At 41.0% G+C, this 22,081-nt stretch overlaps 1 protein-coding gene across 3 annotated transcripts in view; it reads right to left on the reverse strand.

Moving 5' to 3' along the window:
- Window positions 1–562: 562 nt before the first annotated feature.
- The window catches only part of CA13 (carbonic anhydrase 13), a 41,890-nt gene continuing 20,371 nt past the window's right edge, over window positions 563–22,081 (reverse strand). For 2 of the 3 annotated variants that reach the window (XM_072951744.1, XM_072951743.1), the window contains exons 3-6: window positions 12,456–12,551; window positions 11,133–11,195; window positions 10,468–10,623; window positions 563–2,875 (exon numbers count right to left, since the gene is read on the reverse strand). In XM_072951744.1, coding sequence (XP_072807845.1) covers window positions 2,756–2,875; window positions 10,468–10,623; window positions 11,133–11,195; window positions 12,456–12,551 — 435 coding nt within the window. In that variant the 3' untranslated portion in view covers window positions 563–2,755. Of the gene's footprint in view, window positions 2,876–10,467; window positions 10,624–11,132; window positions 11,196–12,455; window positions 12,552–18,761; window positions 18,881–22,081 lie in introns of all 3 variants that reach the window. The other variant, XM_006202426.4, reaches the window with a different exon arrangement.

Below are 22,081 nucleotides of genomic sequence, written 5' to 3' on the forward strand. Positions count from 1 at the left end.
ATCTGAAAGAGCAACATTTAATGTACCCACTTTCTCCCACCGGATGACTTATTCTGGTGGCAGTGGTAAAGCAAGGACGTGATGAGGACATGTCGGGCAGGAAGACGCCTCTCAGCCCATGACAGGAGCTGGGGGCATCTCTGCTGGTTATTATTCCTCTCTAGGAAAATGAGTTCATAGCCACATCAGAGAAATCTCCAATTAATTCAACTCAAGAAAGAGTGCATTTTATTCCCCGACAATAAGTATTTGCCATACATCAATCGTGGTGCAAGGTGTTATGATATAGGCAGGAAGGAGGCGTGTAGGCAAAACTGTGAAGGAGTTCGAGTCCATCTGGGAGATCCCAACATGCAGACCACTGACTCTTTTGTAGCGTGTTGACATTCTTCCGTCAGACTTGATTCCCATGGAAACTCGTCATGTAAAAAAGTTCTACTAAACAGTAAATGACTTAAAAAAATTATCCTCTGAGGGGGGTTTACATTTCAAGGGGTATAAGAAACCTCAACATAAAGGATTTAATATTCTTCAGTAAATTTGAAATAAAAACAACTTGTGGTAGTTAGTCAAGAGCCTGGAATTTATTTTCTAAATAAAGAGTGTGAACAATGTAATCTCATTCTGTGGCTCGCATACACAAGTTTGAAGTTTGTCTCACTATCTTTATTGGGGTTGAATCCAGTTTAAGTTATAAATACAGAATGCTTAACAGATATACATCCAATACACGTGGGAAAGGAAAGATATCTACACTGGCAATTACAACACTTCAATCTTTTCAAAAGATAACACCTTTAGGTAACACTTAGACCTTTCGCCTCTAAGAGGTAACTTAGCAGACAGTCTTCAAGGAAATCAGTGCTGTGTGGACTTCTCTAGCCTGCCAAAGTCCAATGTGCAGCGGAGGACCAGTGGAATACTGTAGCAGAAACCGTAAATTACAAAGTGGTAACCTTCCTACAGGGTCATTAGAATCCCCATCCTGTACACCCCTCCAGACATAGCAACTCACTCTCTCTGAAGAAACAGACTTCTTTCTCTGACAAGGATATTTCACAACATGTCTTTCCGAACTAAAGAAATACCTTCCCATTCAACACTGATATTTTTAAAACCATTAGAACTTCTGGTTGCTTCCACAGGTAAATTTAACGAGTATCCCTTAAAAAAATTTTTCTTTCAAGAGATAACTTGCATTTTACTTGTTACATGAACTTATACAGCACATCTGATTGCAAGCAGCAAGATAATTACCAAAGATCCAAAATAAAGTTTTTTTTAAATATTCAGACAATTAAATATTCACTACATGTCAGTCTCCTCCAAGACCTCCAACTAGACACTGTGAAGGGTACACAGAAGCAAACCTCATCTTATGCAGCCACGTACATCATCATTACACAATGGACAGATAATTGGTTATTTTATCAAGAAGACTACCACAGAATACTTTTTATTATTTATTATTTATATTTTTATTTACTAGTTATTAAAATCTACAACCCAAGGAAGAGAGGTACCTGAAGCAAATCATCAAAGCTAAGGAGACTCGGCTAAACTCTCAGAAGGTGATAGAAATGTAGCATGTGTTTCAAGTCTTAAATGTGGTTATTAAGTTAATGCTTAGTCTCACTCTATTTTGTACCAGAAAGAGCAAAAGGGGTTCCCCCACCCTCCTTCACCAAAAACAAACAGAAATATACAAGAGATGATAGGTCAAAGTGGATATGAAGAGCCAACTTACAGGATTATTTGAGAGACGGAGGGGCTTGTGTAAAAGGGCAGATGGGCGTTGCCATGGAAACGGGCTGAAGGGTTTGTGGACTGATTATAATGTATGCGATTCAAGTCATCTTCCCCCACCGACTGACAGAACAATGACCTTCACAGGACTGCTCCCTGCTCTGCTGCCAAAACACAGGGCAAAATTAGGCAACCTGTTCTTCATGCCCTTGGGGAGCTCTGCCTGCATGGTACCCTACAATCTGCTAGTTTCAGACCATGTTAATGCCACAAATCGGCAGCCATTGTGTCTGATCAATTATCTGCCAGTTTATCATTAACATTATTGAGTAAATGATACAGACAGCATAAATCATTAAAGTTTAAATAGCCATTTATATCCTGGGGAATCCCTCACCAGGATTGTATTAAGTTATCTTGAGCTGTGGGGTGATGCTTTAATTCACTACATTCCACCCCCCATAGCTCTCATTTTGTTTCTTTTATTAAAGGTGTCATGCCACGAGAATCAGCAACACAACCCACATGAAAATTCATCTTAAAAGGAAATACCTACTTTCTATGGTTTGTAATGACATCAAGATATTAAGCTGAGTCACTTGTTTGGAAAAACGTATCACAATCGTATCGCCCTGGGAATGAGTTTAAGTTTTTCACCAAACGTCGCTGAGAGTCGTGACTGATCAGTTTCCAGGGCGAGGGAACACGTTTAATACATCCTGGGGTTTGCAGCGGGCGCCCTGTTGTCACGCAGCTTGAAGCAGATACATTTCATGGGTTTTAAGACGCATCAAACAACATTTACAGATTGGATGCCAGAGTGCAAATCCGACACAGATGACTTCAGTTAGTTTGATATAAAAGATCGGATCTTCTTCGTGTGCTGAAGCTGATAGCGAAACGGCACCCGGAAATGAGCATCCTAGGAAAGACCTGCTGGTAGGGATGCTTGTGTTTGTTTTGTTTTCTCTCCGCAGACACGTTTGCGGTGGGCTACCGGTGACAACTTTCAGTGGAAAGAGGCCCTCACTGTTCGACCCTTCAGAGGCTGCGGTGGACGGTGATTGCTCAACAGAAAAGCTGCCGCTTCGCCCTCCCCTGTGCACATGAGGGTTCGGAATGTGGCCAGCTGTTGAGGAAGAATGAAGAGCTGGCTTTAGCATAGACGGTCACACTGATGTCAATGAACTGCACTGCACAGAAAGTTAAGAAACCTGTAATGGGCCTCACTCCCCCATTCCTGAGGGTGAGGGGGTGGGGATGTAGCTCCGGGGCAGAGCACGTGCCTAGCAAGCATGAGGTCCTGGGTTCAATCCCCAACACCTCCATTAAAAATAAATAAATAAAACCTAATTACCTCCCCCACCAAAAAAAAAAAAAAAAGCATACAGTGCGGTATGTCAATTATATCTGAATAAAACTGGAAGAAAAAAAAAGAATGATTTCAAAAAAACAGAAAGAAAACTATAACCTTTCTTCTACCATGAACTAAAAATATTTCAATGAAGATGTTCTAAGTTATAGATCATACACCATAAAGCAACTCTTCTGCTAAATTCTTACCACTATACAAACACCTGTGGGTTCAAAAATTAAGTATATAAGCATTCTTCATTTGAAGATCAAAGTAGTAAGAGGAAACAACATTCAGAATGTGGCTTAAAGAGCATATAGCTAGACTGAAAAAAGAAGATGTGGTGTATATGTACAATGGAATATTACTCAGCCATAAAAAAGAATGACAAAATGCCATTTGCAGCAACATGGATGGACCAAGAGATTATCATATTAAGTGAAGTAAGTCAGACAGAGAAAGACAAACATCATATGCTTATATGTGGAATCTAAAAAAAGGTGACACATACCTTATTTACAAACCAAAAAGACTTATGGTCATAGAAAACAAACTGTGGTTAGCAAAGGAGAAAGAGTGGGTGGGGGATAAATTAGGACTTTAGGATTAACAGATACACATCACTATATATAAAATGGATAAACAACAAGGACCTACTGCATAGCACAAGGAACTATATTCAATTTCTTGTATTAACATACAAAGGAAAGGAATCTGAAAAAAAATGTTTGTATGTATATGTATACCTGAACTGCTTTACTGTACTCCTGAAACTAATACTGTAAGTCAACTACATGTCAATAAAAAACAAAATCTAAAAAATAAATAGAGAGCACATATCTGGAAATCAGAGAATGTCACTACAAAGGCAGAATGGGACGGTGCACAGGGCTTCCCACGCTGAGGCCCAGTCCTGGTGCTGCTTCCGGCCAGCTGTGTGACCTTGGGAAGATCTTTTATTGTCTCTAGTCTCCAGTTTCCTCATCTATGAAGTGCTAAGGATTTGATTACCTCAATAGCTGTCCTCCAGCTCTTGGAATTACACTGAACACTTACAAGCACCCCAGTATAACACCCCAAATTTTCACAGGAACCATATGGTATTCATCCTGAATAATTTTCATCTTTTGTGCATTGTTTTCCTTAAACAGTGATTTTTCTTCACCGTATTTGTGCCTTGCAAACGACTAACTGTGGAAAGAGCCTAGGCCCCTTCAGCAACTGATAATATTTAAACGCAATTTAAGTGATACAGGTTTACTTCTCATCACAAGGGCCTCCCTTCATGATCACACACACAAAATACTACTTACTTATCTTATAAATTTCATGTAATACACAAAGTATCGAGAAAACAGAAATTACTAGTAATCACATCACAAAACATAACCACTGTTAGCATTAGGGAGTGTATCTTTCCAGATGCTTCTCTACATATAAACACACATGCACATGTGCCCCTGCACCCACCTGACACATTTTATTGCAAATTAAGCTCAACAATATGTACTCTTTTGAAACTTTATATTTTCACTTAATATATGTCCTTCGCATGTCAACGCATATAAATCCGTCACTACTTTTAATTGCTAAAAAGTGTTTTATTATAAGCATGTTTCATAAATTATTTAGTGATTTCTTAATGATTTAATTTTTTTTTTAAGATTTGCCACAGGTCTATAGTAGTAAAATGAAGACAGGGGCAAATTACCAGAATAATTCTACTGTCTCAAAAACATTCGCCAAAAACATACTGCCAATCAAGGATGTTTTTGGCATTTGCTTTGCTGTTTTGAGTGAGCATAAATGATTAAATTGTGGAGAATGAGAGCCTCCATCCCCTAAGCTTTCCTAGGCACCTCATCGAAGAGTCAAGGAAATTCAGACTAGGACACGTCCCTTACGTTTCCATCATCATCGTTTAACTGAAGCCTAATGTTTCTCTTCCAGTACTAGCCAGGGTGGGAGGCAGAGGTGATGGGGGTCCTTCACGACAAACAAGCAATGGTTTACAACCACGCTCTTTGGAGATAAGTTCAGGCATGATATACAAGCAGCCACGTGATATTTTGAGGTGTCTCATAAAAGAGTATAGAAACGGGAAGGATAAGGACAAATATTCACAACTTGCATGACTCGTGTCTCATTAGACTGGATCATGATGGCTAAAGCCAGACGGCACTTTAAGTAAATCTCTGACAAAGTCAAGTAGAAGAGGCTGATAAAATCTAACCTCCGGAGCCACAGGGAAGACATCCAGCCTTCTGCAGATCATGGTAATCCAGGTCTGTCTGGAGCGGCCACTCCCGGTGGCTGTACAGGAACCCTGAGTCCCAGATCAGAGCACTGACTCACCAGCCTCCCCAAGCACAGCTGGCCTCCCAGGCAAACTGCTGACTCCTCTAAAGATCTTGGCTTTCTGAAGCCCCTCACCCCTTGGACTCCTCTGTAAGCTGATCGTGGCGCCCTCCCTCTGCACCACCTTGGCCTCGCTGGTCTAGCACTGGAGCATGCTCAGGATCTTTCCCTGACCAGCCTGCCCATTTTGGTAGGAGTCTCTGAACTCTCCTGATGTCTCAGCAAACCCCTTCCCCTTTTGTCTCCATACCTTCCTCTCGATCACTCAGCCCTGCTAGGTGGACCCGTCACCTGCCAGGCCCCGCTTAAACTGCCTTCTCTTGGCTGTGGTTGTCCTCCGCCACTGCGCCAGCCTCAAAGTGCACAAGCTCAACAGGCCCGTGCCAGTCTCATACCAGCCCCTGGCTTCGTTCAGGGAGCAAATCTGTCCCTCTGCCCCTAAGGGTGACCCAGAATCTCCCCAGCTCCTGGGTAGAATCTCCCCAGCTCGGTGTGAAGGCTGGGGTAGGTACGACCTGTTGTGCTGTTTTCTTCGGCTCTAATACTGAAAGTTTAAATTTCTACTGTAGTAACCTCGGTAAGCAGAAATACCCTTTCTAATGTTTTGGAAACAGCTTTGATTAGTTGAGAAATAATAAAAATGAGCTCTCACTTACGGAACACGGTGAGCCAGGTACTATGCTAAGTGGGTTACATCCCGTATCTCATGTAACCCCCCAAACAGGCCTTTCAACAATGCACTACTATCCCCATTTAAAGATGAACTTGAGGGGTCGCTGGGAAGTTTCCATCAATGAGCTATCTGGAACAGACTCACACAGAAGACAAATTTACGGTTACCAGGGGGGAAGGGGAGGGTGGGAAGGGAAAAACTAGGAGTTAGAGATTAGCAGATACACACTACTGTATATAAATCAGATAAACAACAAGGTCTTACTGTATAGCATAGGGGCCTATATTCAATATCTTGTAATAGCCTATAATGAAAAAGAATACGAAAAGGAATATATATATGTACAACTGAATAACTATGCTGTACACTAGAAATTAACACAGCATTGTAAGCTGACTATACTTCAATAAAAAAGAAAGGAAGAAAAAAAAAGCCATCTGGCAAAGAAGCCATGCACTTAATCACAGCATACTGCATCTCTAACAGTGTTTCTCTTTTCTGTTTCTTTTCTTCCTTTTCTTTTCTTTTTCTTTTTTCCATTTCCCCCTAATTTCTTCTTATTGACTTTTTATTATGGAAACTTTCAGACCTACACAAAGGTAGACAGAGCAGCGTAAATAACCATCACCCAGCTTCAGCAGCCACAAGCACATGGCCAATTTTGTTTCATCCACATTCTCACCTATCCTCTCTCTCCCTCTCCCATCCTGCCCAAACTGTATTATTTTGAAACAAAGTCCAAATATCATATCATTTCAGGTGTAAACATCTCTCTAAAATATATAACATTTCTAATCCTGATCCTATTAAGGTCCTAAAACAAACTTGTGAGAGTAGCTCCTAAGCCTCCTGACCACCCAGTTCCAACTAATCCTTCTAGATTATCTCCTAATCCTTCCACACACAGGTCCCACTCTAAGCCAGTTTTGTGTAGGGCGGTCCCAGAGCATCTGAAAGAAAAGGGGCTGTAGTCTATGTCTTGACTGTAACAGATATCGCATGGTAACACACAATAACCAAAATCATCAACCACACACTACACGTCATGACTTTTATTGTATGCAAATATCGCAATAAACCAAAAGGAGAACTTTTTTTTAGAAAAACAAAAAAGAGCACAGAATTAAAGCCAAATATTCTGCCCACTGAATTTCTGTAGATGAGTAAGCCAATTTAGATAATCTGGGATAAACCAGAGAGACCTGGCAAGAAAAGTCAGCCTTCCAGAAAGTGACAGACCTGTTACTGGAAGTATCAAAACCCAGTGTATCTGTTTACTGGCCTGGCAGTTAAACCAAGCATTTCAGTAAATGACTCTGGGGAGAAAAATGGACTTGAATCAAGGAAAAGAAAATGGAAACCATCTGATTTTCCCTTTAGGTCAAACAGTGACTTGGCAAGAAATAGCAGCAGAAAAAAACATAGAAAAAAATTGGCACCAACTTACTAAAAAGAGAATTTCATCTTCACAGCTAATGACATTATATAGGGGCATTGGAAATCAATAAAGCAATGTTTCCCAGTGACTTCAAAAATAAAAAGCTGCAAAAATTGGGGTTAAAATTTATCATTTAGAAAGTAACACTTGTCAGTGGTACACACAGAAGACATTTTTGTTTTACTTTATATAAAAGAACTAAGCAATCAAATAGCACAGGGAACTATATTCGATATCTTGTAATAGCCTATAATGAAAAAATAATATGAAAATGAATATATATTTATGTCTAACTGAATCACTATGCTGTACACCAGAAATAGCACAACATTGTAAATCAACTCTACTTCAATTTAGAAAAAAATAAAAATAATCTTATCCACCCTCTCATGTTTTGGATTTCTTAAATATATATTTTTTTTATTTTACGACAGTTTTAGATTTGCGGAATTATTGCCAAGATAGTATAATTAGTTCTCATATACCCCACACTGTTTCTCCTATTATTAACATCTTGCATTAGTATGGTACATTTTTCATAATTAACAAAACAATATTAATGTGTTATCATTAACTGAAGCTCACCCATTTTTCAGATTTTCTTTGTTTTACCTAGTATCTTTTTCTGTTCCAGGATCCCACCAGGAAACAGCATCGTATTTAGTTTTGATATCTCCTCGAGAATTTCCTGATTATGAGTTTCTCAGGCTTACCTTATTTTTGGTGACCCTGACCGTTCTGAGGACTACGGATCAGGTATTTTGTAGACTGTCCCTCAACTGGGCATTGTCTGATGTTTTCCTCATGGTTAGAATGCAACTGACTTCTAAAATACCTTTTGCTTCCTTCTTTAACTCTTAAAAATCACCATAACATCATATCATAATAATCTGGAGTATTACTCAGATAATCATTCAATCTAGTTTAAAATAAAAATTCCTGAAATCTACAGTAGATTTAAATGAATGTTTCAAAGTGAATTACCAGTCACATTAACGCTCTAAAATATAGCTATTATTTTATATACTCTACTGTATAAAAGCCACATTAATAACATTAATTAATTGAGCTTCAAATAAGATGCAATAATGAATCTACAGCTAGGCAATCGTAATTCCAAAAATTGCAGGGAGTTATTTTTTACTAGGTAATTTATGCATTTTATGAAATTAAATTATGTATTTTGATATAGTTTCTTCTAAATTACAGGCGGATTGAAAAAAAAAGTCATTTTCCAAGTGGTTTTAAGGAATGAAGATAGTCTTGAAATATGAGGGAAAACATGATCCCCTCATTATTACTACCTAGATGTTATAATTTATTAGCTCTTACTATTAACCTGTTCAAATCTAACAGAGGAATGTAAAAGTACAGTTTAGCACATAAAGGGAAGAAAAATGAACCCCATTGATAAAGCCCCTGGACCCGTGACAGGTCATTTTCTCCTGATGCAACTCACCTTACTGATGATGGAAAAAATTCACAGGAATTTCCCGGTCAGTCAAGTACTGGATTTTCACCCAGACTTTTATAAAATATTTTAGTAAATCAGTCCAAGATTATCACTTGTCTTTCACCCTAAAGACAAGGTGGACAGAAGTCGGCTGTGTTCAGCACCCCGGGGGGGAAGCGCTACCTGACACGACCTTGACAAAGGCGAACCAGCTCTAGTCTTTGACGGGGGGAGAGATATACACAGCGAGACAGATGGAAAAGACATGTTGTGAAATATCCTTGTCAGAGAAAGAAGTCTGTTTCCCAGAGTCCACAGCACCCCAGAGCGCACAGCACCCCAGATGCACAGCATACCAGAGCCCACAGCATCCCAGAGCCCACGGCACCCCAGAGCCCATGGCACCCCAGAGCCCATGGCACCCCAGAGCGCACAGCACCCCAGATGCACAGCATCCCAGAGCCCATGGCATCCCAGAGCCCACGGCACCCCAGAGCCCACGACACCCCAGAGCCCACAGCACCCCAGAGCATACAGCATCCCAGAGCCCATGGCACCCCAGAGCACACGGCATCCCAGAGCCCACAGCACCCCAGAGCATACAGCATCCCAGAGCCCACGGCACCCCAGAGCCCACGGCATCCCAGAGCCCACGGCACCCCAGAGCATACAGCATCCCAGAGCCCACGGCACCCCAGAGCATACAGCATCCACCTGGCAGACTGGCTAATCACATGGTGGGTGCAGAGCTCTGACCAGAGCTTCTGGGCATCAAAGACATCCTGATCCTGCAGACTGCTTGGCCAGCCGACTGCGGGGGCTCTGTGAGCATTTATCAGAAAAACGAGTAAGGAAACTTCGTCCCAAGAAGAGCGCAGGTGGCCACCAACAGCCTCTTAGCAGATGCCTAAAGCCCTTCTTCAAGCAGCCTCACAAAAGGTTTGTCAACAAAGCCCAGAGATCAGACCGGCTTCTTAAACTTAGCAGGCACACGCGTGTCTACGCCCGCGACCGCTCTCACTGCTCACTTTCTGATGTGAAATCCGTAGAAGCAGGTCCAGGGATGGAGGTCACAAAAGAGAATTTCACCTTCTGAGAGGAGCCTCGCTCCTGATCTCCCCATTTGTATCCCAGCCTGTTAATATCTCAGACCAAACCAAAGAAAACAGAAGCAAACGTGTGCAGCCCTAAAAGTGGTTTCACTCGCATCAGTGATGTATGCGCATTACATTTCTAAGAAATGGGAAAGAAATCACCTAATCATAGAAGGTAAAATGAAAAAGAGACATAAATCTCATCTGGTCCAACCCCACATCTGATTAATGAAGGGAAAACACAGGCTTCACAACACAGCAGAAATTAAAAGGGCAGGGTTTTAAAAAACAAACAAGATTCGGCCAAGTTTCCCCTAGTGAATCAGGATCAACGTGGAAGAAACGACGTACCTGTTGAGAGCTGATGCTTATAGGCTGTTTTAAAACGATCCACGTGACGCTCTCTAGAAGAGGCGGGACTGTAAGGGAACCAGGATACGTCCAGTAATCCCAGGATGGAGGAAGCAGAGATAACGGGTCAAAATTCGTGAATCGAGTTTGTTTACCCTGAGGAAGAAAAGAGAACTCCCACCAATTACAACGGGGAAGCTTTACACAGACCTCAGAAAAGCATGCACCATGTTAATATTATTTCATAGAATTCCTTAATGCATGGAATTATTTAGTATCTGCTTTTCATATCTTAAAAAAAAGTATATGCTTTAATCTAAAAATTTTAGATGAGGTAGTGTGTCACCTCGATTAAGAAGCACAAGATTTATTACATGTAAGTGGTTTTTTATAAGTCTTGCAACTAAACGCTTATTCTGCAAAACGTCAACAAAAGAAACTAACGCTGCATAAATTTATTACTGATTTTAGATCATTTAAGACCCCTTCATAATTTTCAAGAGATAAATGGTAATAAATTATTTCTGCCCTGTTGGTCAAGTATGTTCCAAACCTGCTTCAAAGCAGGCAGCATATGCTATGTCTAAGTTTTTTAAAAGCAGAGAAGAGAATTCAGGTGAAATCAAGGAATATATTAGTTACTAATAAAGAGAAATTAATTTTACCTTTTCTTTGATCAACTCCAAAATGTCAGTAATCTTTTGAAGCTGAGAATTATGTTCACCAACCTGAAAACAGGAAATTTCAGAAGACATGGTTACTGGAGAAGATCAGGTCTGAATCACTTCATTTAGTCACTGTTTTTAAATTCTTTTATTGGAAACCCTAAGCCAGCAGAGAACAAGCAGTGATTGTTCTGCACCGAGGCTGCCTTTCACCTGCCAGCCTTATCACGCCTGAAAAATCTATACAGGATAATGTTACAGGGCTCCCTGGCTGAACTACAACTTTGACTCCAAAACTAGCAGTAACCACTTCATACTTCTTCTGCTTTATGAACAAGTAGGATGCAGGTTAACTTGGGAGAAGCCTTGCTGAGGAAACTCTTACCCTGACACCTGCACTGTTAAACCAGACGTGACTTTCAGACCCTAGATCCACACCGACCATTGTGACATCAAAACATTAACAGAAAACATCACCTAGTTTCAGCCTAAAATGGTTTGAGGTCTTGAATCAAGGTGATATATCATCATGAGAAGAATCCTTTATATATATTTTTTCTTTCGTGATTAGGGGTGTCCTGAATCTACCTGAAGGTTTTAAGTCCTCCAGGACTAAAGTATAATCTCTTGCCCCACTTGGATCCCAACAGACTGGGGACCAAAGGGAAGGACTGTGGCCACGCATGCCAGTCCCCACTCTGCCCCAAGCCTCCCCGAGTCCAGTGCAGCAAGTTATATCACACGCACAGTCGGTGGCATAAGGGAAGCGCACGCCCTAAAGAATGTGGTCGCAGTGGGAGCTGAGTGGCCCCACCCACCCTCAGATGTTACAATAGTGATTCCTGTCTGACCACATGTGAATATCTGACAAAGGGAAATATAACAAAGTCTTTAAAAAATGCTCAGTGCCTTTGGGACAACAAACCACTGTGGTAAAACTAGTGCTTCAAGCACTGGGAACTTGAACCTTACCCTGTCCTGCATCTCCAAACATTGAGAATCCAGAAGAGTCTATTATACAGAGTTGCTTCCCAAGATCTCAGCTCTTACTCCTGCTTCTCTTGCTGTTGCTGCCGCATTTGCTATTCTCATAAAAGCGATCAATGGACAATAAAAGGAACCATAAGACAATGCCCCTGGGGGAGTATTGGACCATCAGATGAATTATAAATTAATATATAATATTTTAATATTTATGTCAAAAGAAAACATTAAACCTAGAACTAGTTTACTATTTAAAAATGGTAGAATGTCTACTCCATCGCTGAAACGCTTGATCCAACCTGGTTGACTAGTTATTCAATGAGATCCGTGGCTTCTCACCTGTAAAAATACTCCCAAGACAGCTAATCCATCCGGCTCGTGAGCTGCCTCAACAAAGCTGGGGTATTTGTCTGAATTCCAGTGAACGATGTGGAGCTGATTGCAGAGGAATACAAATAACTTAAATGTTAATTTTTTTAAAAATCCTTAAAAACATAAAGGCAAATGAAATATTTATATAGATGTTCTGGCGCTGTGCACTTACAGGTATAATGTATCCCTCACAAGAACCTTGAACAGAATCTTCCTGTTCACTTTTGTCTAGAAACTACAGCACACGCAGTGAAGGATGTGTCACTTAGCTAGTCTGTGGAGGACTGTGTTGAGCTCTGCATCACTAGAACTCTCTGGAGCGCCCAGCCATTGCTCCCAAGTGACCTGGGCTCCTTCTCCGTGTCCACAGATGGGACCTCAAACATGCAGCCCTCAGTCATCCCCCAGCTGGTGGCAGAGGCCGACGCACAAGCTCAGGCTCACAGGCAGGCGGAGAAGTCAACCCTGCACGGCAGGTGCACCAGGGACAGTCCTGCTGCTGAGGACAGTGCCAGTTTTTCCTGAAACTGCCCAGTCCCGTGTTCACTACTGTAGTTTAAGACTCTTTATGGCTTGAAAATGCAAATTCTCCTGAAGGGTAACCTTCACCCATTTTCTACCTTCTAGGAGAATGTTCTGATCCTTTGCTGATCCTTTGCAAGTTTTAACAGGGATAAGAGGCTTCCGGGTCTTGCAGCCAGAGGTGTCTGTGAAAGAAAATGAGAGGCAGCTGGTGCTGCCGGCAAGGAGAAGAGGGAAAAATGGGAGAGACGAGGAGATGGGGACCTGGAACCCTAGGAAACAGGCTGCTGCACCCACTTCACAACTCGACCCCACGCGTGTGGCCGTCTGCAAAAATCCAAACGTGTCCTAAAGTCCTACCAACGTATAGATCAACAACAAGGTCCTGCTGTAGAACACCAAGAACTATATTCAATACCTTGTAATAGCCTATAAAGAAAAAGAATATGAAAAGGAATATATAATATATGTACAACTGAATAACTATGCTGTACACCAGAAATTAACACAACATTGTAAACTGACTATATTTCTGTGAAAAAATAATAATAAAACAAAACAATTGTACCACTGTAAACAATGCAGAATCTCAACTCACAAACAAGCGTGAAGGGTCGTAGAGTAAGAATAAGGCAGCGTGAAGGGTCTGGTCTTCATCCTGGTTACGGGAAGGACACTCGCAGACAGAAGCCACAGGGCAACGCGGGCATTTGGGTAAATGACTTGGCCAAGACCGTGACTCGGCCATGCTGTCCAAGGGTCCCACGTGAGGGACGGATTTCAGATAGGATCTCCTTCAAATGAACCCTATACCACCTCAGCAGGAAGCACTTGTTCATGAAACAATTCATGCACAGATCACCCTTCTAGCTGACTGTTACAGAGAGAATTCAGTATATTCAAACGAATGCTTTTATCCCTTCCTTTAAATATAATTTCATGACTTCATGTCTTCAGGCAACTAATAGGGGAGGATTTCTAGATAAATAATCAGTTTATCATAAACTGTGAATTATAAAACTACAAAACAGTGCCTCATCCACGAACAAGCAAGGAAGGCTGTGGGATATCCAGACAGAAAATACGAAAGTGGATTCTCGCGGTGCTGTGTTCTATGTGGACGTGAGATAGTTGGGGCAGCGGGTGGGGAATAAAACATGAAAACACTGGATGATGAAACAAAATGCATTTGGCTCACATGAGACCGACAGGGAGGGGCAGGAAAGTACCTTAGAGTTGTTTGAAATGGCTCCATGCCAACACAGCAGCTGGCTTAGTAAGAGATGAGACCAAAGAGACAGACGTGAAATGCCCTCTTGAAGTTCACGACCACAACTGATTAGAAAATGAAGGTGTAAGTAACCAAAGACACATGAAATCTACATATCCTTCCACTGGTTAGAAAACAAGTATTTGAAGTATCACGGGAAGCGAAAGCAAGAGAAACCTTTTGTTTTGGTAAACAAGCCCTTCTCTCTCCCACACATCTTGCTTCAGTGGTGGCGATCACCTTCAGAGGAACTGATAGCACCTTTATTAGCATTTGTATTTGAACTAAGACTCAAACAAACAACATACTCACATTCCTAAGAGTGAGAGTCACAGAGATTTGAGCTGAATGACGAGAAGCCACTGCAAACACGGAGATGATAAGATTCTCCCCTACTAGAAAACCACTTCAAAATAATAGTATTATTCAACTTTAGTATTTTTAAACTGCATACTATTGACACATAAAATTTGCTTCCTATGCCGAAAGTCGCCATTAATGTTGAAATCGTAATTTTACTACCAACTACATATTTAACACCCTTATCAGGCATAAGCTGTCATCAGATAAAGTTGCAAATATGCAGTGGACTATTAGCCTACTTTTTGTTGATGCTAAACTCTTGGGATAAAGTCTTTCATGGTTTAGATTAACTTTAATCTCTCTCTGTAATGTCACAAATCATTAGATTAGGCCCCAAAATCAATTCTTATATGTTACAGCTTTAAATGGTTTTTTTCCTTTCATTTTTTTTCTTCCCATTTTTTATTTTTTAAGAGCAAGTAACTTGATGATAGTCTTGCAGCTAGGTACAGAAGTAGCTGAAAATGCTAAGTAATCCCTTAGGATCATTTCTATAGTCAAGTACAAAGGGATTGTTTTTTAAAAAAAAATATTGAAATAATTTCTCTTTCAGTTATTTTGGGGGGGCAGGGGGAGACTATTAGGTTTTTTATTTATTTATTTGGGGGTGATCATTAGGTTATGTATCTATTTATTTAAGTGGAGGGACTGGGGGTTGAACCCAGGACCTCGTCCATACTAAGCATGTGCTCTACCACTGAGCTATACCCTCCCCCCAACACACAATGGGATCTTTTTGAACTTGAAACCAAAGGCAAGTGATTCCCAAGTACCTCCATCTCCAGCCCTGACCTCTCGTTTAAACTCCAGGTTTGTATCTAATGGCCCACTTGAATGTGAGCCTAGAACAGCTTATATGCATCTCCAACTTAACATGTCTAAGCAGACAGTCCGTTCCTCTCTGCCATCTGCTCCTCCTTGGACTTCGCCATCTCAGCAAATGGCACAGCCATCCTCACAGCTGCTCAAGCCCACATCTTAGGAGTGATTCCTCTTTTTCCTTCTTTCAATCTTCACATCCTTCTCACTGGCAAGTCCCACTGATTTTACCTCCCAAGCACATCACAGGTCTGTCTAGCTCTCTCCACCTCCAGAACCCAATGGTACCCATCACCATCGCTCGCCTGAACTGCTTTCATCACCTAGTTTGCCTCCCTGATTCTTCGTTTGCCCTACCTCTTCACCACAGAGCAGCCGGTTATGTTCCCTAAAGTATAAAACAGAACACGCCGTTCCCCCGCTGGAAATCTTCCGCTGTCTTTGTCCTGTTGCATGAAGGCTAAACTCCCAACTGCTCCCCAAGCCCCCCAAAGACTGACGTGGTGTGGTCCCTGCCAGCCTCTCTAAAAACACGGCTGATAACTTGTCTCCCATTCATTCCAAGCCTAGAAGCCAGCATCTGTCTCTTCTTGAAGCAGGCAACCTCATTTCTGCCTGAGAGCATTTGTACCTGCTGTTCCCACTAACTAGAAAGATCTCTCTCGATGTCCTCGAGTGGCTTCTGGTCATTCAGTCTCAATTCACATATCAGCTCAGAGAGGCCTTTCTTAATCACCTGGTCACTCTACTAGTTCTAGGAACATGGTATTGTTCCTAGAACTTACCACACACGGTTTATTTATTTGTTTACTGTCGACCTCAAATACCTACCGACCCTGACTGTCTGAGGCAGACTTCCTCTTCCTCTATAACACTCCTATCTCAAGCCAAAACCACTGCCTCCTCCCCTCCCTCGCCCTCAACCCCAGTCAATCAACAAACCCCACTGAAGCTGCACATCCAGCCAGCCAGCCCTCCAACTGCACCACCATCTACTCCCTGAAACTTCCCCCAAAGCCTTATCACGCCTGCTTCAACCCAGTCTATTCTCAAACTGTAGCTTGAATGATATGTTTCAAACTCAAACATGATCACTTTCTGATTCAAGACCATTCAGTAGCTTCGCATTATACTTGAACAAAGTCCACAATCCTTACCATGACTTACCTTAGTAAGACCAGGCCCCTCCAGCCTCTCCAACTTTATCCCCAACAAGCCTCCCCTTTGTTCTCCATGCTCTGATCACACTGGCCATCCTGCTCTTCAAGTATGTGGCACTCCTGCCCATCCCCATCCTCACACCTGATTCTGTCCGGGTGTCTCTCCCCTTTGCCTGGCTCACTCCTGCTCCTCTTTCAGGTTTGGAGTTGAAGCCCTTTTCCTCTAGGAAGCCTTCCCTGACCCATCCCTACCTCTTCCCAGCACCCTCTTCAGGATGAGCATAGGTAAGCAGGGCCAAGACGGGACACACTGGGATCTCAGTGAAGTCTTAAAGAATGAATGAATGAGTCAATCAATGAATGAATGCGTGCATGAACAAATGAAATAAGAGACAGCCTTAAATACACCTTAAAGGACAATATGAAATTCCAGTCCAAGCTTTGTCCACTTCAAGAAGGAAAAATCTACAAAGATGGCCCTTGCTCTGCAAGTCAGGACTCTGAGCCTCTAGCAAATTTCAGGACATGAGGACCCTTTTCAGGAAACCACTTGCCAACTCAGAGCCAATCTCCCTGAGAGTATCCTTTCGAGTTCCTGAAGCCAGGTGTAAGCCTAAAGTAATGTGGCTTAGGAAAATTACAAGGCAGTGATCCAAAGCCAGCTCTCAATCCCCACAAAACTTTTTAGATTTAGAACATGTCGAATTGAGAACACAAAACTATGGAAAGCGAACACGAAAGCTATTCAGTGGGTGATATAAACTGAGACACTATACAGAGTCAAGAGTCTCACCTCCTACATTCTTGGCATCTTTCATCCATCACCAAAGAGCACTTTGGGTGGACATTTTATTCCTCCACCCCGAGGACAGAGCTGGGCCCACACCCTAAGCACCTGGTCTCAAACAAAAGGGATTTCGTAAGCAAGAAGGGTGTTTTGGTTGATAGCCTCAAGGAGCAGATAAACATGTAAATGGAAAAATAAAACTGGAAAGAAGTCTGTTTGCTGGATCTCTCTGAACAGCAAGGCTGTGAAAGAGAGTCTCAACTCCACAGTTCAGTAATTATGAGAAGATGAAGAAAAACTCTACTTGCCTGGTAACACTGCTCTGCCTCGCCTAGACGACCCACAAGCCACATTGTGTTCACTTTGGTTGAGTCGGACAAAACTTCATTTTCATCTCATGGTAAAGCTGAGTGTTAGCAATATTTAATTGTATTAAAACTTGAAGTATATTATGGTTTGTCCTTTAACCAGAGGATCCGAAAAAGTAGAATATTATCAATGAATATAATCATGAGGAAAAGGAATAACTTCCCAGTGAAAAAGAAAAAAGTCAATGAGCACTCTGTTGAATAACTAACAGAGACTCCACATTAATATCTGGGACTGTAGAGGCAATGTAGACTTTAGGAGAGTCTGTGGCTTTCCTTTTTTTTTTTTTTTTTCCCTAAGAGGAGCTTTGCCATTTACCATTACCTCCATAATATGGACTTTACATGAGATTAGTATGTATTTGTGTCCGAACTAAATATGTACACAGTTGGGCCTAAAACAAACATTTCTTTCTCTCCCTTTTCACTGGCTTTTCAGGAAATGCAACAGATCAGATATTATAGAAAGAATATGTAATTTGGTGTCGGACAAACCTGGATTTCAACCCATCTCAAATGCGTCCTACCTGAATGAATTACTTAATCTAAGTCTCCAGTTTATTCATTTCTCTTTTTTTTTAGTGTTTTTTTTTTTTATTTTTGTATGGGAGAGGTAATTTAGGTTTGTTTGTTTGTTTGTTTGTTTATTTATTTATTTATTTATTTATTTATTTATTTATTTTAAACAGGGGTCCTGGGGATTGAATCCAGGACCTTGTGCGTGCGAGCAAGCACTCTCCCACTGAGCGATATCCTCCCCCTATTCATTTCTAACATGGGCACCCTAAGCTCTAAGGCTCAGAAGGGCTGAATTCGTGGCTCTCATTTTGATAAACTCTCATACTGATAGAATAAAACAATTTCAGCTACTGAGGTATCTAACTGGCATAGGATCTGTTTGGGGTCAAGGGAGTGTCCTCTGTGTCCCTGAAATCTCACCACATAGAAAAACTCCAAACCGTGGGTACATGTCTGCTGGCTCACCTCTGCAGCGTATCTCACTCCGTCCACCACGTGTTCAGAGCCGTGATCGTCAGCGGATCCCCAGTGAAGGTGAAACTGGCGTAACCTGTAGCTTCCAGTGAGCGGACCCCCACGCAGAACTAAACGTCAATACATTTTAAATTTTTAGCAAGAAAAAAAACTGTACACATGCTGTCCCAACCCACAGTGTCTCCCTGAATTACTCAACATGTCCATGATCCTGAGGAGTTTTTTAGAAATGTGTCACTCAGTTTGCTGCCAGAAACACAACTGGTAGGTAAATGAGGAATAAAAACAAATATTTGAAAAGGTTAGAGAGCCCACATTATAGATTTTTATCAAATAACTGGGAAATCATGACAGACACACTAGTTAAAAAAGAAGTAGGAGAAATTAGGAGTTCATAAAGGTGAAGAATAGCTCTGTTTAACGCAGGAGGTCGGCCTCTCTAAGTAAGAACGTGATATGCGAAGAGGTCCACCTTGAACTTGGGAGGGCAGTCCGGCATCACGGTCAGTGAATCGGCTTCGGCATTGGAAGACCTGGGTTCACACCAACTGTGTGATCTTGCACAAACCTTTTAACCTTGAAGCTTCAGTTTTTCATGTCTATGACCTCAAGACAGTAACGCTACCTCCTCCTACACTGTTGTGAAAAGAGAACAAAAACTGAACACAAAGCACTTATCACTGCCGGCCAGCCAGCCAGCACGCTGGACATGTTCACCATTATTACTATTTTATTGCTGTTATCATTACTACAAACCCCGGCGAATTAAGCATGTTTTTTATACTTGAATTCTATCTTCTTGAGGAAACATAAAATAGAGGACAGAATTAACTCTTTTTTAAAAAATCCATCATATCTTTGTCCCTTTGGCAGGGTATATTTTAGTACTTCGCCTCAACAAATATGATCTCTAAAAACCATGGCAATAGAATCATATGTTAATAAATAGAAAAGCTTCTTAATAGAAAATACAGCCCTAAACTGTCTCCTCCCAATTAGTCTTTATTGGACATGCTTTAAAGAATATGGGAGGATAAGGAAGCACTGGATGCTGGTTACACCAAAAGCATTACTAATTGCTCATCAACACCCAATAGGATTAAGCGCTGGATTGGTGAGGTGCAGCCTTAACAATAGTTTGATTTAAATTACCCTCCTCTTCTATCTCCAAATTTGGCAAGAATGATCCACCTTTGGCAAGAATGATCCACCTTATATAAGAAGCAAAAGACGTTAAGAGGTATCATATGCAGTCTTCTACAAACAGCAAGAAAAAAAGGACAAGATAATACATTTGCTAAGACACACATCTCTTTGAGCTACATTGTAGGAGAAAGAGTAACACAGACTGCCATCTGTCTGGAGCAGTACAGCTGAACTCATTTCTCCCTGACTCGGTTTGACTCAGCTGAAGTTGAGCACCAGTGATTAAGAATTGGTGTAGTAGTTGGAATCAGCAGACCTGGGAACAGTCCCAGTTCACCTACTAAATTCTGCGATCTTTCCAAACTCTTAGCCTCCATGGGCTTCAGCTTTCTTGTCTGTATTCATGATTGTTCGTCTGTTTTTAATGGGGAGATTGGACTGGATGCTCCTTAACTTCCACAGTTCTCAAAACGTCGTAAGGGAAAAACAAAAATTGGGAGCGTGTATAATAAAATTTGTTGTAAGGTCGAATGGTTGGGGCTTCCTTGAGATTCATTTGGATCCAGATTTCTTTATGATAAATAAAGAATGCTATTTTCAAAGCCCTCTAAAAAATAAAATTGAAGAGAAAACCATTTACACCAGACTCTAGAGCTCACTCTTCTGTTACTCTGTCACAAACTGAAAATTTTACTGTTTCTTCTCCCACTGGACAATGTCCAAGAGGGCAGACACTGCCTGCTTGCGTCCCTGCGGGACCCGTCACCTAACACGGTAACTATCACAGAGGAGATGCACAGTAAATATTTGATAAGTGAATGAATAAAATATTTGATTTGTATTTAAACAAACACTTTCAAAGATGATTCAGAGACAAATTAGTTTAAAAGGCACACTTCTCTAAGTGACTCCACATAGCACAGATGCAGTGGCATTCCAAATCAAAAGAAATCAACAGCTCTTTTGTTTCTTTTTTCCCTTGCTGTTGCATAAAAAGACCTGAGCTGAACCATAAAGTCATGCCTTCATAGATAAGAAGCAGATTAGAGAGCTGGAGTGATCAGTGTGGAACTGACTTTGGGAGAAGATAAAAGCCAGCTGGCTCAGGAGAAGAAAGTGATATCAAAAAACACACATTATTAGGGAAATGTTCAAGAATAATGGTCTCTGGAAAGCCTGCTCTGAATCCAGGGTTTAAAGCCAGATCAGCACACCTTTGCTTAGTTAAGCAATGGAGATTGCCTTACTCTTTACATATCTGGACTCTACATTCAAGTGTTTCAACCGAAATCTCCAGCCTGGGACTATGAGAGCAAATGTCTGATCATGAAGACCTTTCTCTTGGAGCAGCACTGTTTCAAAGAAACACAGGGTGGGAAAAAGCAAATCAAAATACCAAGGTTAATTTATCACTAACTTTGAGATGGTCTGTCGTAAAACAGCTCAACTATAGTATAAAATGAATAATGGTGACAAAATCATTTTTAATGAGAATGACTAAGTGTTTTGTTCAAGAGTTGAATTATTCTTCTTCCTTTCCAACCTAGATGAATAAGTATATATTGTTGTTTCCATATCATGTTTGAAAACAAGTCATTATTTCTCCAAACTCATGCTTGGCATATATATATAAAATAGTCCATGTATTCTTCCTTTAAGATTTATAAAAATCTATTCCAAATAATACTCTCATATAGGAAGTCTAGAGAGATTAAGAAAACAGAGTTAAATGCCATTAAAGTTTGGAAAACTTTTAATAACTTAGGAAAAGCATGTCTGGCATTTGCTATATGCTGCAAAAACCAACTAGAAATGTATGTGTTATTCTACTGAACTTGACTTTTTCATTGTCAGTAATTTGCTTACCTACTCATTTCCAAATCTACAATATCATCAGCTACCTTAAATGATAAGCCAGGCTGGTGACAAAATCAGAAAAAAAAATTAATTTGCAAGTCAACACCCTTTGTCTGTTCATGCACTGTCTATCTCACTAGGATGCAAACTCTTTTAAAGTAGAAACAATCTTGTTCTCCTGTATCCCCAGTGCCTAGGAGAGTGCCTGGATCAAAAAACAAAAATGTTACTAAGATAAAGTAAGAAAGAGACATCACCTGCAGAAGCACTCCTGCACAAACCTTGTTTGTAAGGATGCTACTGAAGTG

Source organism: Vicugna pacos, chromosome 29 (genome assembly GCF_048564905.1).
Source record: "Vicugna pacos chromosome 29, VicPac4, whole genome shotgun sequence".
NCBI classification, from domain to species: Eukaryota; Metazoa; Chordata; class Mammalia; order Artiodactyla; family Camelidae; genus Vicugna; species Vicugna pacos.